This window comes from Pongo abelii, chromosome 6 (genome assembly GCF_028885655.2).
Source record: "Pongo abelii isolate AG06213 chromosome 6, NHGRI_mPonAbe1-v2.0_pri, whole genome shotgun sequence".
In the NCBI taxonomy this organism is placed as follows: domain Eukaryota; kingdom Metazoa; phylum Chordata; class Mammalia; order Primates; family Hominidae; genus Pongo; species Pongo abelii.
This window is the reverse complement of record NC_071991.2, coordinates 70846704-70866088: the sequence shown is the minus strand read 5'-3', so window position 1 is coordinate 70866088 and position 19385 is coordinate 70846704. Positions and strand designations below refer to the sequence as shown.

The 19385-nt window shown below is 33.5% G+C and overlaps 1 protein-coding gene across 9 annotated transcripts in view; it reads right to left on the bottom strand.

Annotated features, from left to right (window-relative positions):
- Positions 1-19385, bottom strand: part of DGKB (diacylglycerol kinase beta) — a 743750-nt gene that overhangs the window by 183668 nt on the left and 540697 nt on the right. For all 9 annotated transcript variants that reach the window (XM_024249734.3, XM_024249737.3, XM_024249742.3 and 6 more), the window contains one exon: positions 2221-2311. In XM_024249734.3, coding sequence (XP_024105502.1) covers positions 2221-2311 — 91 coding nt within the window. The remainder of the gene's footprint in view (positions 1-2220; positions 2312-19385) is intronic.

The following is a 19385-nucleotide window of genomic DNA, read 5'->3' as shown; positions in this document are numbered from 1 at the left end:
CTGTTTTTGTTATATTTAATTATAAAATAACCTTGAGGGTAGAAAGGCATATTCTGCTAATATGATAGACAGGATTCATTAAAAAGTGAGCAGAGAAGCAGATTTTGCCTAGCTATCCATACACACACACACAGCAAGATATGCAAAAATACAAGGGGGCATGCACACAGTGCTGGCTGTGATTTATAAATATTATTGTAATAGCACCCAAAATAAGCCAGGGATGCAGAGCTAGAAGGCCAGGCTGAGAGAGTAAGTAGAAACAGCACTCCAAGAAACATAACTTAGTTCTAGTGGCCCAGATTTCTTGGAGAACATTCTAAATAGTTTTTCTGTAAGATCTCAAGCTCTGTGGATCAAAACCACTTAATTTTATCATTATTTAGCACATTACAAATCACCGTTTTCAAATGTATTTTCATTCAAAATCTTTTGCTGTAAACACAACACTTTTCTTAAAGATTTTTTTTGTACTTCGTGACACATAGAATCTTATTCTATAGATCAACAGCTTTTAAATATGTGCTCAAGGGTAGGATAAAGTAAAAAGAGGTGCAGGAGGATTCAGGATCTCCACCTACATTCAACCAAAGCCATACTTCTAATTTTTCTAAAACTTTTCAGCTTCTGCTGCAAATTGTATTTGAGCATAATTTTTGAGGATAAGAAATATTCAAAATCTAGTATATAAAGCAGTTTTTTAAAAAAATAATGATTCTAAGAGTAAAGGGGTATGTTTATGTTTTATTGAATATATATGCACATAAATATGTATATGTATATAACAATACATATGACACATATATAACTATATATACTATATATTTAACTATATATGTAGTTATATATGTCATAAATTATTATATATAACAATATATAACTAAATATATAACGAAATGTAGTTATATGTCATATATTATTATATATAATAATATATAACTAAATATATAACTGTAGTACATAGTTATTATATAGATATACATGTATATAGTTATATATGTGTTATATATATCATTTTTATATACAGTTATATGTGTGCATATATCATACATATACACAGATATATCATCCTAAATAGTGATAACAGAAAGTCCACGTTGAACCCAAATCCTTCACCTCTGTAATTATGTTCCTTTAAAGGTTAGGATCTGATCCCGTTATGAAGGGTTTTTTCCCATTCCATGACCATCAATTCTAATAATTATATCTACCGATCATGATGAGATAAAAGTGCTAAAAGGTTACACTGAGAGTAGTATCATTTTTTGATATTATTAATAACAGCAAATTAGAAATTTAGGATAATGAAGAACCTAGCCAGGCCATTGTGTGGTCCATAACTACTTCTGTTTACCAAACTTATTACCTGAATATAAGGAACTAATGATTTAGGTATCAGTAGCAAATTTTTGCATTTATTTTTAAAATGAAAAGTGTTGAAGCCAATGTTTCTTAATTCATATCAACTAGTCATTAAATGTTCATGTTTCATAATTCTGTTCCTCTGGTTTTGTCTTTATCATTTGTCAAAATACAACTTTTCTTTTTTCTTTAACCCCTAAAAATCTCTCAATATAACGAAGTCATTTTCTTTTATAATATTTCTCCAAAATTTTGAGTCCTACAGTGTCTTTTTTTTTATAGACCTATTTGCTCCAAGTCTTTTTAAAATGTGTCTTTTCTTGCTATCTTTGCTCTCTTTCTTGGCATTTCCACTTTCTATAAATGTAATGGGGAAATGGCAACCTTGGGAACTGAGAAAACCTAGTTAATGAATGGGAATGGAATGGAAAAGTATACTTTTTAACCTTTATTCATAAAAGTAAGTACAATTTTAGCAAAGTGTGTTTTAAAGGTTACAAGATATTGAGACCCGAAAATAATATTTTTTATGTATTCTGCAATTTTTTCTTTCCAACTACTTTTATCTTACCTTTCTATCTGCACTATGCCCAGTCACGACTGCATCGATTTCCAAAGTTGTGTTCTACTTCTCATTCTTTTATACTATAATAAAACAACCCATATCTACACTTAACTTTAGTATGTCAGATAGTGCTGTATTCCAAATGAGTGAAAGGAATGACAATTTAAAATCCTGAGTAAGTCTCTGTGGATTGCTAATATATATTTCATTCCATGGGCTCCAATGCAAATATACTAACAACAAAGCTCAAGCCATTTCATTGTATTACAAAAGAGAATTCATTTTTTTCTTACTTCTATTTCTACAGATTCATGTAGCTTCTTGCAGGTGGCTGAGAAAGTTTCAGATGTGCCAAACTCAAAATACCAAAATTTGTTCTTCATTCTGAAAAAGAAAAGGAAGAAGCACCTTAGGGAATTATCAATAACAGAGGGATCTTTTAAAAAATGGTCTAACTCTGTCTTGTGTTATAATAGAAAAGATCTGAGGACATGTGACATCTAAAATGTAATAGATGGTCATACAATTTTCAAAGCTTAAATGTTGGTGCCAAACTGTATGATGGCCTTGAGGGGATCATAAGAATGTGTTGATCTAGCAGACTCAAGTACACCTTTAATTTTTTGTGGGTTCATCACATTTTAAAAAACGGTTTTAATGCTCATGATTCTTAGCTTGTTCTTAGGCAACAAGTGAAGAATGTACAATGGTGGGAAATTATAATACAGCATAAAGTTTTTTAGTTCTTTCAAGAATTAATTAATAATATAGAATAAAATAACTAAGAAAGTAATAACAATATTATATCAATAAAAGTTGCAAAGAAATATAATTAAAATAATTTCAGTATTTAATCTTAAAGTAAAAGACTCGAAATTTATTTTCTTCTATGACTTGATATTTTTGGCTTTTTGTACCAAGTAATTAAATTTATTATCACTTAATGTAATTTTACAAAGGTCAAATAGATTTTTATATTATCTAGTATTGGATTTGAAATTTTATTCTTATGAAAAAAATGCAGTATTTGATTATACATAATTCTAATAGTGATCATGCCCTCAATTAGAAGACAATACATGTAAGTGACAGACATTTTCACACATAGAAATGAAACAAAGAAGTTTTTGTTATGGTATTTGAGTATGTCTCTTATATCAAATTATTCTGTTTGACATAAATATTGATATCTGCTTCTTACATTAGAATGTAAAACATTTTGACAATTAAAAAGACATTTGGCAAGGACCTTACTACTTAATTCAAGCCTATTATTGGTTTGGAAAATGACATTAAACCTAATAGAGTGCTTATTATTATGCTATGTTAAACCCAATAGAGTGCTTATTATTATGCAGAGTTCTCTGATATAAAATTATAAAATACGAAGTAATGTTATATTATCTATCTAAACATAGTCAATAATGTTTAGGCTCTCACAAGGTTTTATTTGCTTACAAAATTCACAATCCCTTCATGAATCAGTCATATTCAGGCCAGTAATCTGAAGGTCAGTATAAGTTTCATAGGATTCTAGCACCATGAATCTTCATTCTTTTCCAGAGAATATTTGACTTAGTTTATGGCCTGATTTCATATATGTGAGCAGATATAAACAGATGATAGCTAGTGAGATAGGTTGGAAGTAAACATTTAATGACAAGATCTGTGGGTCTGTATCTACATATGTGTCTATATTAAATTAATGTAAATGTCTATTTTATAGAATGGATATGCTTTTATAAATTTACACACTGAAGTCATGTAAAATTAAAATATTTTACTATTGATATTTATCATTTTGATGAAAAACATATCATTCTATAGATGGAGAGAAAAATATTCGTTTATACAAAGAGGTCTGAAGACATTCTTAATGAATATTTTATGACTATTGGAATAGTCTTTCTATATTCAGCAACTTTCTAATAACATTTTTGTGTTATTCTTTTCTCCAGACCTTCCAGGATTCATTCATTCATTCAACAAAAGTTTAATGAGAACACTCACTGTGTTAAGTACTATAGATACAAATATAAATGCAATTACCATTGTCCCCAAGGAGCTCAGAATGTTATAAACTTATGGGCATATTAGTTTGTTAAGGGAGGCAGGAAGGTAATGGAGGGAGTATGCCTGGACATGTGAGGCCCACTGGGATCTTGGTTATTATGGCCCTTATCTGCCAGGACTGAGTCTCTTCCCTACACTGTCTCAAAACCACAATTAGATATCACCTCTTTTTTGTTAGGATGGCTATTTTCAAAAACACCTCAGATAACAAGTACTGGCAAGGGTGTGGACAAAAGGGAACATTTGTATACTGTTAGTGAGAAAATAAATTTGTACAGCCGTTATGGAAAACGGTACTAAGTTTCCTCAAAAAATTAAAAAATAGAACAACCATATGATCCAGCAATCTCTCTTCTGTATATATACCCAAAAGAAATGAAATCAATACCTCAAAGAGGTATTGTTGGACCTTATGCTAAGTGAAGGAAGCCAGAACAGAAAGACAAATCTTGCATGATCTCACTTACATGCATAATCAAAAAAAGTCAAATACATAGAAGCAAAGAGTACAACTGTGGTTATCGGGGTCAAGAATTGGGGGAAATAAGGAAATGTTGGTCAAAGGATGCAAACTTACAGTTATAAGATAAGTAAGTTTTTGAGACCTAATGTACAGTATGGTGGCTATCGTTAATAATAATGTGTGGTAGCAAGGGGGAAAATAATGTATTATATATTTGAAATTAACTAGAGTAGTAGATTATAAGTTTCTATGTGAAGTCATGGATATGTAGTTAGCTTCCTTGTGATAATTATTTCACAATATATGAAAACATAATGTTGTACATCTTGAATATATATATATATAATGTTCAAAAATTTGTAAATTATACTTTAGTAAAGCTGGAGAATAATAAACAGACATTATTTTGAGATAAATTTAGATTCACATGCAGTTGTAAAAAGTAACACAGAGGAGTCCAATGTGCCCATTACAGTTTCCCCCAGTGAAAATATCTTGCAAACTGTAGTACAACAGGACAACCACAATGCTGACATTGATACAGTCAAGGTGCAGAACATTCCCATCACCACAAGTTTCCCTCATGTTGCTCTTTTACAACCACATCCACTTCCACCTGCCCCCACTCCTTCCTTTCCTTTGACAACCACTAATCTGTTCTCTAGTTCTATAATTTTATTTCAAGAATGGATATAAATGGACTCATATAATAAGCAAATTTTGGCATTTGAATTTCTCACTTAGATTCATCCATGTTGTTTCAAGCATCAACAGTTTCTTCCTTTTATCACTGAGTAGTAGTACATGGTATGAATGCATCATAGCAAAGGACTAGTATTTAGAATATATAAAGAACTCCGATGATTCGGAAGTAAAAACAATCCAAACAATTTAATTAGAAAGCAAGAAAAGACATAAACAGACATTTCACCAAAATAGATATACAGATGGAAAAAAAAAAAAACGTGAAGATGCTCAACAACATTAGCTTTTAGAGAAATACAGTTAAAACCACAATGAGATATCACCCCACACTTAACAGAATGACTAAAATTAAAAAAAGTAAACAATATCTTGAATATATATAATTTTCATGTGTTTTGTACCTCAATAAAGCTGAACATAAAAACATTGGTCTATTATGAAAAATAATAAATTGAATTTCTAAATGAAATATGAGCCAAGTATTGTAGGAACATACTTCAATGATTCAACTAATTTTATCTCAAGAGTCCTGCAAGCTTTAGAATAAAAGGTAGCATGTGAATGAATAAGTAGTAGAAGGCAAGCAGAGAAGGAAGAAGAGACAAGTTCTGTGCACCTTTGGGAGTGCTGTATGATTTAACAGTAGGCTAAATACCGACTAACAAGTGTGGTAGGGTCTGTTTCAGAACATGTAAACCAAGTTAATGGTTTTAGACTTGATCTTATGATTAAGAAGAAGCTGACAGAAGTTTATTAGCAGAGGGGTGACATGGTGAACTTTGTTTTATGGGCAAACAAATCTGGCAGAAACATAAAAATGGGCTGGAGTGTTGAAATGCTGGTGTCATTAAGAAAACTGTAGTTATTGGGATAATTCATATAAAATATAATTGAAGGCCTAACCAAATGGCAACAGAAATGGAAAAGAGGGGCTCAATTCAAGAGCTATAAATGAGGTAGAATCGATAGGAACTGGTGATATTTGATTTTACTGATTTATGCCATACCTAGATTATCTCTGAATGCATAGACGAGAATACCAGAGTCTAAATCCAGCATAAAAAAGAGATATGGGTTTATATTTTGGCAGGTTCTGTGATCTAATGTACACTGTATTGTAGTTTGAAAATTCAAAAAATATATATATATAAGGTTTTGGCTTGTATAGAAATGATTATTCCCTGTATTTCCATTATGTCCATCAAAGTTCCTCACAGCGTAATTAGGATTATGTGTGTTTCTATCAGTTATCCAAGATATACTCACTTTAGCACACATATCACAAGAAACAGAAATTCTGAGAATTTACATTCAGCCCTTATTCACCATATTAGTTAGCATTACTGCTCATGTGCAAAAGCTACTTTAAATTCTCCATTATTACAACCATTTTATGTTCCACTTAGATAAATATATGGAGGTAATAAAATGCACATGGTATCAGATTCCACATGACAAATTAAAGGCTGTTAAATTTTATTTTTTTCAACCAAACTGGTTTTAGGTTGTAGAAATGCAAAAAAGCACATTTAAGCATTTATGCTATCTACTTTTATGGTTCACATTAGAAAATGATCCAAATAATTCAAACTCAAATTTGTCAGTGAAAACATAGCTTTGGACTTTAAGAATATGGTAACTCGACATTTAACCTATTGTGAAATGGTCACAGCAAAGTCAAATTTATCGTATTCCTGGACAGATTTTGTGACTCCAAGGAAAGTAACAAAGTTCTATAAACCTCACAAAAGTTATTCATATAATTATTATTTGAATTAACATAGTAAACCCTATGCCAATGAATGTAATTGTAAATCTACAAGTTTCTATTTAATGCTCAAAGTGCTTGGCTACCAGATAGTCAGGTAAAGATGAAGAAATTTGCTCCCATTTACCTGGCATTTTCATACTAACTGTAATTTTGCTTCTTTTACATATCCTGAGTAATGTGAACTATCAGAGACTTTGTTCAAGCAAAATCCTTCTTGTTGCTATGAAATTTAGTTAATAGTCAGTTCTCCAAGTTTTTAACTTTCAAATGGGTAATTTAATTTCCAGCAATATATTTTCCTGGAAGTTTTTCTTCCTGCCTTACATGTCTTTTATTTTGGCTTTCATTGGCTTAGTAACATTAATGCAGCAAACATAAAACAAAACAAACAAACGAAACTGTAAAGTACCAGTGCATTTTCCAAAAAGAATAAAAAGTAACCTAATTAGACGTGAAACTCATTTCTAACAAAGATGCAACATACAGAGGGAGATGAAATTATCTCATTTGTCTTACTGTGGAAGGCTCAAAAGTCATAAGCAACAAAAAAGTTTTAACTTAGTGAAATTACTCTGAGAGGTCATATTTTTATTTTACAGGTGCATTTGTTTTATTATTTTTCATGTATTTAGTGAGGATTTAGGTGGCACAGGAAGATAATTTATTATGTATAAAACAGAAAGACTTCCACTAGATACTGAACCCATTTTCAAGCATCGTTAACTAAGTGATTTGACCTATATTGTATGGATAACATGCTCAACAGAGGAGAAAGTAAATCTCTTTTGATCTTTGCTTTTCAAATAAAAACAAAATCATAATATTCTAAGTAGCTTAGTTAAAATGAAATTAAATATTTAATTACTAAGAATGTTTCAGAAATCCTATCTTTTTTATTAGTTGTTTTCACTTTTGTCCTGTTATTAAAATATTTTATGTGTCATTTCAAATCTGGTTTTAAAATAATTTTCTCGTGGAGAACATAGTTTTTTACTATGTTATTCAATAACTTTATTTTAATACTAAAACAGTCTCATAATTCTATGGCATACCCTTGAAGCATAGCAGGAATTTGGACTTGCTTAACTATGCTGGTTAATGGGAAAGGTTGACTTATAGTAATATTGCAGAGTAAGTGTTTAAAGTGGGTACATTTATGTCATAGAATCAATTCAGTTTTATTCACTTTTTCATTGCCAAGAAACATTACACTAAACATGGGTTATAGGGTTACTCATTTATTCCTAAATGTAGTGAGGTATTACTTTAAAAAATACACCACAAGTCATAATGGAAGGGCCCCGGTGGGACCTGATTCACCAGTGAATGAGCAGTGTCTGAAAGCTGCAGTTCAGGGAGGGAAAAGCACTCCCAGAATAGCTGCAGCAGACAGAATGTTGGCAGGGCACAGGGAGCCTGGTCGGCAAACAAGCCCTAGGTCATGCAGAGGGAAAGGGAGGATACATTCGTAGTTTGTTTTTCATCACTTCTTGAAGTCCCCTAGGAAATTAAATGTCATCTGTATGAACTATGGCCATAGGTATTTGTTAGGAACTAAGTCCTGGCCCAGTTGAATAAAATCAGCAATTTATTTTTTTTGATTGGCAACTATAAATTCACCAATAAAGAGTTATGAAAAAGGTTGCTCAAAGTATGTAATAGTGGCATGAATGGGAACTTTTACTCAAATTTGTAAAAATTATAGTATCAAATTTAAATATATAAAAAGTTATGTATTTGCTTGTAGAAACTTGAAACTACAATTTTATGGCAATTACTATTCAGATGAACACATTAGTGGTGGAAGTGACCCTAAATTCTACACATGTTATAGAAAGAACTCCATTTTATTTAAACCCCTAAACTCCAGCTTTTTTGTTCACAGAAATGTGTACTTTTTTTGGAGTAAGAGAATAATGTTGACAATATTATTTTATAAGGAAGAAACACAGCTATAATCACTGCAGTGGGGACATTTAATATTCACACAGAAGAAGGCAAACATTTTTTCATATTTCTAGACAACAGGTAGAGATATAAATTTATTCAAATGACAGATAAAAATGTTTGTATCTAATCCTCATTCATAAGATGTGCTTGTTAAGTCCCAGGGAGACAATGAAACAAGCTATAGAAACTTCAGACAGAATCATATGCTATTCCATCTTAGTTTGTAAAAGAAAAGATGGATATTCTAAAACTATAATTTTTAACCTGAATTACTTTTACAGGAGTAAAGAAACTTTTTTTATATGTAAGTGTAAGAAAAGGATGCACCCAAAGATCAAATATTTTAGTTTTTAATTATTTCAACAATTCCCTATGGAAAAAAAAGTGGTTATTTAAGTGTTTTGATGTATAAGAATTTTCTATCATAATACTAATTATTTCTTACCTGAATGTTCCCTAGTTCTCTATTTGTATTGTACATTAGAACTAATTAACAGAGCAAAAATGGAAGAAGTATGTAAGCAGTAGTGATCCCACATTGCAGAGTCATACCAAAAATGTACACAAAGTAAGTCCCTAAGAGCAGTGATAAATTCATAATTATTTGAAATGTAAAATGAAACCTGTAAAATGTTTAAACAATAACCAATCACGTTGAGAATTGAATACATTTCAATAATAATTAAATCTTTACTATTAGTGGCTCACATCTGTAATCCCAGCACTTTGGGAGGCAGAGGTAGGCAGATCACGAGGTCAGGAGTTTGAGACCAGCCTGACCAACATAGTGAAACCCAGTCTCTACTAAAAATACAAAAATTAGCCCAGCGTGGTGGCGCGTGCCTGTAATCCCAGCTACTTGGGAGGCTGAGGCAGGAGAATCGTCTGAACCCAGGAGGCGGAGGCTGCAGTGAGCTGAGATCGTGCCATTGCACTCCAGCCTGGGCAACAAGAGCAAAACTCTGTCTCAAAAACAAAAACAAACAAACAAATAAAAAAAAAAGTTTCATAATAATAAAAATGTCCCTAAGAAATCTGTCAGAAAGATTTAATGAAATGTATGATAGTAATAATTGCTGTTGTTACAGATCATAGCACTGTCTCAAATGAGCTTAGAAGTGATGCTTCCAACATTTCATGGGAAGTAGCAAAATCTAACTCAAGAAACCCTAGCTTTTTTCCCAAATGTCTCTCATTATATACAATAATGAATGCAGCATCACTTGAACCTTTTTTTCCTGAGCCATAAGGAAAATGTTATAGGCCAGAAAGGTCATCATTAGATGACACCTTTGTTCATATTTCTGTTGAAGTGCTTTTATTTCCCTCTTCCGAAATAAGTCAACTAAAAAAGACAATGTAACCTAGAGCTGACTAATGGAACCTGAGGGAAGTATACCGTGGGTATCTAGGAAAGATTTTTTTCTCTGATCAAGACACATACAAAGTAAAGGCTTTGCCCCTCTTTTCCTGTTTTTGCATATTGTCAAGGAAAAATAACTGGAGATGAAGCAGCCATCTTGCCCCTATGAAGGAAAAGACAAGGGAAACCCAGAGATGACCCAGATTCTGGACAGAGCCGAACTGGCTCATCAGCAACCTTGAAATAGTCTCTGAATTTTTACTCATGAGAGATACATAAATAGAATCATTATTTATTTTGCATATTCTGTCACTTGCAGCCAAAGCACACTCAAAACATAACTCATTATGTTTTATAAGAGAATTTTCACATATATTATTGAGATATTAGAAAACCTAAATGAAGTGATATATTTTTCATACAATACTATTTTTCTAAATGTGAAACTTGGTAGTGGCTGAAATAAAGGAGGTAAAGTAGAAATTTCTGTTCAGCATAATTCCTTGTTTTTATCTTGTGCCAAGCTATGCAAATATCACTGAATATGCTTTCCTCATCTGACTTGCTGTCCCCCTAAATTTTCTAAGAGTCATTTTCACACTTAGATGCGTGAAATAATTTTTTTAAAAAACATAAAACACTGCTTTTTTGGAGTGCTCCCAATTTGCATCTGATATTTTATCATTGTCAGTGAAGTCTGTATAGACCAGTGAGTGGTAAGTTGACACTTTTCATCTTCCCCCCATCCCACATCCAATAACTTACAAATAGAGTCACCTTGTGGTGTTTGAATTAATAAAATATACCTTGATGTCTGAGATTATCTGCAAAAATATTTAAGATATGGTATTTCTCTATAATATAAATAGGAACATGTACAGCCTAGTGAAAATTGATAGCAAAATGTAATAAGGTATGTGTTCTTGTATACACAAAAAGCTGTAGTTTATTTAATTGAATTATATTCATAAAGTGTCCAACAAACAAAAATTGTTTTCAATCAGTTTTAAAAAATAAGAGGGCACCACAAATGCAGATATTAGCATGTTTCCACTCCTGACTTTGGATATCAGTGGAGGTTAGCATAACCCTCTTTCTGGTAGAATAGAAATTCATTTATTCAACAATCTGAGCATTTACTATAGGTCCAGTACTGTGATGAGAATTGGAATTATGTTTATACAAGAAAAGAAGAGATCTCTGCGTAACACTTACTTTGTATTAGAAAAAATATATTAAATTAAATTATTTAATATAAATTGAGATCAAGTGCTATAAAGATACACGAGAAAATATGTGTGTATACAATAAAAGAAAATTGAGAGCCTTCCTTAAAAAGAAATTGGCCAGGCCTTCCAAAGGTTCTTTTGCTGAAATTCCATAGTTACCAAGCAATCTGGAAGTTAATTTGGCTTTCTATGGATTTTGATATAATTAATAGGATGTCTTAAATTATGGAATTGTGCATCTGAATCCCTGGAAAGGAATATCATCACCTCCCCTATATATTAAGTGGTATATAAATTTTATAGTAGATAAAGTTGAGCAAGTGAATAAGAGCCTGACCATTTCTGGGTGTCATGATTCAATTATGTTTCCCCATTTACCAAGATGAGAGTGAGACTCTGGACTATGGATGATCACATAATCAAGATAGTGCCCACTGGAAAACCCGAATAACCTTCCTAGGCAGCAGAAACAACTGGCTGGATTATACCAATTGACTCTGTTGAGCTAGACAGCAAATAGTAGAAGAATTGCTTGTTACCCCATCCCCTTTCTGCCATTAACCAGTTGGCTTTCTTGGCTCTCTCCCTCTCTCCCCCTCCCTCCCTCTCTCTCTTTCTCCACCACCCCCCATCCTATTTAGTGGTCTTTATTGAATGCATTAAGTCAATCAATTGTTTAAGCACAGGTGTGAGAATATAAGAATATAAAGTTCATTTCTTTCTCCTGCCTGATTGCCCTGGCCAGAACTTCCAACACTATGTTGAATAGGAGTGGTGAGAGAGGGCATCTCTGTCTTGTGCTGGTTTTCAAAGGGAATGCTTCCAGTTTTTGCTCATTCAGTAAGATATTGGCTGTGGATCTGTCATAAATTGCTCCTATTATTTTGAGATACGTTCCATCAATGCCTAGTTTATTGAGAGCTTTTAGCATGAAGGGCTGTTGAATTTTGTTAAAGGCCTTTTCTGCATCTGCTGAGATAATCATGTGGTTTTTGTTGTTGGTTCTGTTCATGCGATGGATTAAATTTATTGATTTGTGTATGTTGAACCAGCCTTGCATCCCAGGGATGAAGCCCACTCGATCATGGTGGATAAGCTTTTTGATGTGCTGCTGGATTTGGTTTGCCAGTATTTTATTGAGGATTTTTGCATTGATCTTCATCAGGGATATTGGTCTAAAATTCTCTTTTTTTGGTTGTGTCTCTGCCAGGCTTTGGTATCAGGATGGTGCTGGCCTCATAAAATGAGTTAGGGAAGATTCCCTCTTTCTCCGTTGATTGGAATAGTTTCAGAAGGAATGGTACCAGCTCCTCCTTGTACCTCTGGTAGAATTCGGCTGTGAATCCATCTGGTCCTGGACTTTTTTTGGTTGGCAGGCTATTAATTATTGCCTCAATTTCAAAGCCTGTTATTGGTCTATTCAAAGATTCCACTTCTTCCTGGTTTAGTCTTGGGAGGGTGTATGTGTCCAGGAATTTATCCATTTCTTCTAGATTTTCTAGTTTATTTGCATAGAGGTATTTATAGTATTCTCTGATGGTAGTTTGTATTTCTGTGGGATCAGTGGTGATATCCCCTTTATCATTTTTTATCGCATCTATTTGAGTCTTTCCTCTTTTCTTCTTTATTGGTCTTTCTAGTGGTCTATCAATTTTGTTGATCTTTTCAAAATCCAGTTCCTGGATTCATTTATTTTTTGAGGGGGTTTTGAGTCTCTATCTCCTTCAGTTCTGCTCTGATCTTAGTTATTTCTTGCCTTCTGTTAGCTTTTTAATTTGTTTGCGCTTGCTTCTCCAGTTCTTTTTTTTTTTTTTTTTGAGACGGAGTCTCACTCTATTGCCCAGGCTGGAGTGCAGTGGCCCGATCTCGGCTCACTGCAAGCTCCGCCTTCCAGGTTTACGCGATTCTCTTGCCTCAGCCTCCCGAGTAGCTGGGACTACAGGCACCTGCAACCACACCCAGCTAATTTTTTGTATCTTTAGTAGAGATGGGTTTCATTGTGTTAGCCAGGATGGCCTCGATCTCCTGACCTCGTGATCAGCCCACCTCAGCCTCCCAAAGTGCTGGGATTACAGGCATGAGCCACCGCGCCCAGCCTTGCTTCTCTAGTTCTTTTAATTATGATGTTAGGGTGTGGATTTTAGATCTTTCCTGCTTTCTCTTGTGGGAATGTAGTGCTATAAATTTCCATCTACACACTGCTTTAAATGTGTCCCAGAGATTCTGGCATGTTGTGTCTTTGTTCTTATTGGTTTCAAAGAACATCTTTATTTCTGCCTTCATTTTATTATTTACCCAGTAGCCATTCAGGAGCAGGTTGTTCAGTTTCCATGTAGTTGTGCAGTTTTGAGTGATTTTCTTAATTCTGAGTTCTAATTTGATTGCACTGTGGTCTGAAAGACAGTTTGTTGTTATTTCTGTTCTTTTACATTTGCTGAGGATTGCTTTACTTCCAACTATGTGGTCAATTTTGGAATAAGTGAGATATGGTGCTGAGAAGAATGTATATTCTCTTGATTTGGGGTGCAGAGTTATGTGGATGTCTATTAGGTCTGCTTGGTGCAGAACTGAGTTCATGTCCTGGACATCCTTGTTAACCTTCTGTCTCATTGATCTGTCTAATATTGACAGTGGGGTGTTAAAGTCTCCCATTATTATTGTAATGGAGTCTAAGTTCCTTTGTGGGTCTCTAAGGACTTGCTTTATGAATCTGGGTGCTCCTGTATTGGGTGCATATATATTTAGGATAGTTAGCTCTTCTTGTTGAATTGATCCCTTTACCACTATGTAATGGCCTTCTTTGTCTCTTTTGATCTTTGTTGGTTTCAAGTCTGTTTTATCAGAGACTAGGATTGCAACCCCTGCTTTATTTTGCTTTCCATTTGCTTGGTAGATCTTCCTCCGTCCCTTTATTTTGAGCCTATGTGTATCTTTGCATGTGAGATGGGTCTCCTGAATACAGCATACCAATTGGTCTTGACTCTTTATCCGATTTTCCAGTCTGTGTCTTTTAATTGGGGCATTTAACCCATTTACATTTAAGGTTAATATAGTTATGTGTGAATTTGATCCTGTCATTATGATGTTAGCTGCTTATTTTGCCCGTTAGTTGATGCAGTTTCTTCATAGCATTGATGGTCTTTATAATTTGGCATGATTTTGCAGTGGCTGGTACCAGTTGTTCCTTTCTGTGTTTAGTGCTTCCTTCAGGAACTCTTGTAGGGCAGGCTTGGTGGTGACAAAATCTCTCAGCATTTGCTTGTGTGTAAAGGATTTTATTTCTCCTTCACTTATGAAGCTTAGTTTGGCTGGATATGAAATTCTGAGTTGAAAATTCTTTTCTTTAAGAATATTGAATATTGGCCCCCACTCTGGCTTGTAGAGTTTCTTCAGAGAGATCTGCTGTTAGTCCAATGGGCTTCCCTTTGTGGGTAACCTGACCTTTCTCTCTGGCTGCCCTTCACATTTTTTCCTTCATTTCAACCTTGGTGAATCTGACAATTATGTGTCTTGGGGTTGCTTTTCACGAGGAGTAGAGAAACTAGCAAACTGCCTTGCTAGTTTGGGGAACTTCTCCTGGATAATATCCTGAAGAATGTTTTCCAACTTGGTTTCATTCTCCCTGTCACTTTCAGGTACGCCAGTCAAATGTAGATTTGGTCTTTTCACATAGTCCCATATTTCTTGGAGGCTTAGTTCATATCTTTTTACTCTTTTTTTGTCTAAACTTCCTGCTTTATTTCATTAATTTGATCTTCAATCACTGATACCCTTTCTTCCACTTGATTGAGTCAGCTATTGAAGCTTGTGCATGGCTCACATAGTTCTCGTGCCATGTTTTTCAGCTCCATCAGGTCATTTAAAGTCTTCTCTACATTGCTTATTCTAGTTAGCCATATTCAACAAGGAAAATAAGAAGTCAGATTGTCCCTGTTTGCAGATGACATGATGGTATATTTAGAAAACCCCATCGTCTCAGCCCAAAATCTTCTTAAGCTGATAAGCAACTTCAGCAAAGTCTCAGGATACAAAATCAATGCACAAAAATCACAAGCATTCCTATACATCAATAACAGACAAACAGAGCCAAATCAGGAGTGAACTCCCATTGACAATTGCTACAAAGAGAATAAAATGCCTAGGAATCCAACTTACAAGGGATGGGAAGGACCTCTTCAAGGAGAACTACAAACCACTGTTCAATGAAGTAAAAGAGGATACAAACAAATGGAAGAACATTCCATGCTCATAGATAAGAAGAATCGTGAAAATGACCATACTGCCCAAGGTAATTTATAGATTCAATGCCATCCCCATCCAGCTACCAATGACTTTCTTCACAGAATTGGAAAAAAACTACCTTAAAGTTCATATGGGACCAAAAAAGAGCCTGCCTTGCAAAGACAATCCTAAGCAAAAAGAACAAAGCTGGAAGCATCATGCTACCTGACTTCAAACTATACTACAAGGCTACAGTAACCAAAACAGCATGGTACTGGTACCAAAACAGATATATATATGTGTATATAGAACAATGGAACAGAACAGAGGCCTCAGAAATAACGCCACACATCTACAACCAACTGATCTTTGACAAACCTGACAAAAACAAGCAAAGGTGAAAGGATTCCCTATTTAATAAATGGTGCTGGGAAAACTGGCTAGCCATATGTAGAAAGCTGAAATTGGATCCCTTCCTTACACCTTATACAAAAATTAATTCAAGATGGATTAAAGACTTAAATGTTAGACCTGAAACCATAAAAACCCTAGAAGAAAACCTAGGCAATACCATTCTGGACATAGGCATGGGCAAGGACTTCATGACTAAACCACCAAAGCAATGGCAACAAAAGCCAAAATTGAAAGTGGGATCTAATTAAACTAAAGAGCTTCTGCACAGCAAAAGAAACTACCATCAGAGTGAACAGGCAACCTACAGAATGGGAGAAAAGTTTTGCAATCTACCCATCTGACAAAGGGCTAATATTCAGAATCTACAAAGAACTTAAACAAATTTTCAAGAAAAAAAGCAAACGACCTCATCAAAAAGTGGGCAAAGGATATGAACAGACACTTCTAAAAAGAAGAAATTTATACAGCCAACAGACACACGAAAAAATGCTCATCATCACTGGTCATTAGAGAAATGCAAATCAAAACCATAATGAGATAGCATCTCACACCGTTAGAATAGTGATCATTAAAAAGTCAGGAAACAACAGATGCTGGAGAGGATGTGGAGAAATAGGAATGCTTTTACACTGTTGGTGAGAGTGTAAACTAGTTCAACCATTGTGGAAGACAGTGTGGTGATTCCTCAAGGATCTAGAACTAGAAATACCATTTGATGCAGCGATCCCATTACTGGATATATACCCAAAGGATTATAAATCATGCTACTATAAAGACACATGCACACATATGTTTATTGTGGCACTATTCACAATAGCAAAGACTTGGAATCAACCCAAATGTCCTTCAATGATAGACTGGATTAAGAAAATGTGGCACATATACACCATGGAATACTATACAGCCATAAAAAGGATGAGTTCATGTCCTTTGCAGGGTCATGGATGAAGCTGGAAACCACCATTCTCAGCAAACTATCACAAGGACAGAAAACCAAACACCACATGTTCTCACTCACAGGTGGGAATTGAACAATGAGAACACTTGGACACAGGGAGGAACACATCACACACTGGGGCCTGTCGTGGGGTTGGGGGCTAGGGGAGAGATAGCTTTAGGAGAAATACTGAATGTAAATGATGAGTTAATGGGTGCAGCAAGCTAACATGGCACATGTATACCTATGTAATACGTTGTGCACATATACCCTAGAACTTAAAGTATATATATATATATAAAGAATATTATATATATATACTTTATATATATAAAGAATATTATATATATATACTTTATATATATAAAGAATATTATATATATATACTTTATATATATATAAAGAATATTATATATATATACTTTATATATATATAAAGAATATAAAGTTCATTTGTTTTAATAGAGTTCAACAGATATTTAAGGAGCACCTACTAAGTTTCAGGGAAGTTAATTTAATGTAGGTGTTTCAGTATACTTCAAAGACAGCTCAGATTTCCCATCCTGAATCATGGGCAACTTTTTACAACTCGAATAGACATTAATTGGTAACTTTGGGCATCTAAGAAATATCTGAAGGGGATATCAGATTATTAAACTAGATAACCTTGTTTAATAATATTTGCTTGGCATATTCAAATATGAATCACACCCCAAATCACTAGGCAAAGCAATCTCAAAATGCAACATAGGGAGTTCAACACGTGAGAAAAAAGCAGTATACATATATTTTGGAAAAACACATTTACTTTCATCACTGAAAGGCCAGTTAATACTTTTCAATTGTCTTCAGTGGTACAGAAGAATTTTAAATCAGTAATTATGTAACATTAGAACATATTACATATGTTTTTCCTAACCAATTTTTAGATGCTATATTTTGTAAAACTTGCAAAAATCGAGAAAAAATTACACCTCTCTAGCTCCTTCACACATTATTTCCCTTACCTATATTCTGTGAAGACTACTACAACTTCACAACTTAAAAAAAATACTTCTAATCAAACTTGTTTCTATTCTCTGAAAATTAGTTAAGCGTTTTTTACCTTTTGTTTTTCTTCACACATCAGCAGTCTTTTTCCAATTCTGTAACAAGAAGCATAACTTTGCATTTTGAAAATGCCAATCACCTTAAAACTTCTCTCATGCTAGAAACAGAAAAAACAGAACAGTTCTCCTTTTTCTAATGCTATGGAAGAGTGGTTTTATATACACATTAATTATCTTGTATAAAAATGATAAGAAATAAGAATCAGACTACTTGAATTATATTGAAAATATTGATATTTTTAATCAAATTGAATAATTCTATAGTCTAACACATAAATCAGTAAATCCATTATTATTTAGATTGCATTTTTTGTCATTGGTTTACATCTTGAGGGACTCACATAACTCCCTGAAATATCATGATCTGTTTTTGTTGCCAGTCATGATGCTATAATTTATATAAAATATTCAAGCTGACTTGTACATAAACTAATTGACAGATGTAGGAATTGTCATTTGGGGATTAATCATTTTGCCAGTACATTCAAGTACATGTTAGGTAATTCTAAGATGTACGTAAAGGAAACATCCCCTCTCTTTTTCTCTCCAATATTATCTACTGTTTTATTTTTAAAATGTGCCTACCCTTATACCATTTTCTCCTATTTAAAATTATGTCCATATAAACAGATAATAAATGGAGAAGAATTCCAACTGGGAATATTTTTATAAGATAAAACTTGTTTCAATTTGCATTACCATCAACAAATAGCCCAATCACCCTTTTTTCCTATATTAAAATACTAGCAACATGTAGCATTCATTTACCAGATTTAAATTTTAAAAAGACCTGTATTTTTACATGAGTCGGAACAAAGTGAGACTCTTGTCCAGAGAAATAGTACTGCAGTCTGAATCTAGATACAGCATTGCAATCAGATTCTGAATATTATTGGATATTTACGGTCACTCATTTAGGTTAGTGACTCATTTAGATACGCTTTCTATACTGAACAGATTACAGAGATTAGGGAAAATATATTACTGTCATTTTGTACCAATCAATAAGAAAGCAAAATCTCCTGGAGGCTCCTTTTAGTGGGTGATCAAACGTTCATAAAATAAATCATAAAGACTATTCTTACTTATAAGTTTTAGTGTCCCTACATTTTGGCAGTTGATTATCAAGAATTCATTGAACAACATATGTGAGCAGGACCTCTATTTCTTATTTAGCCATTTCTCTAAAAATTTGGAATTTAATCATTTGAGACAGATGAGAA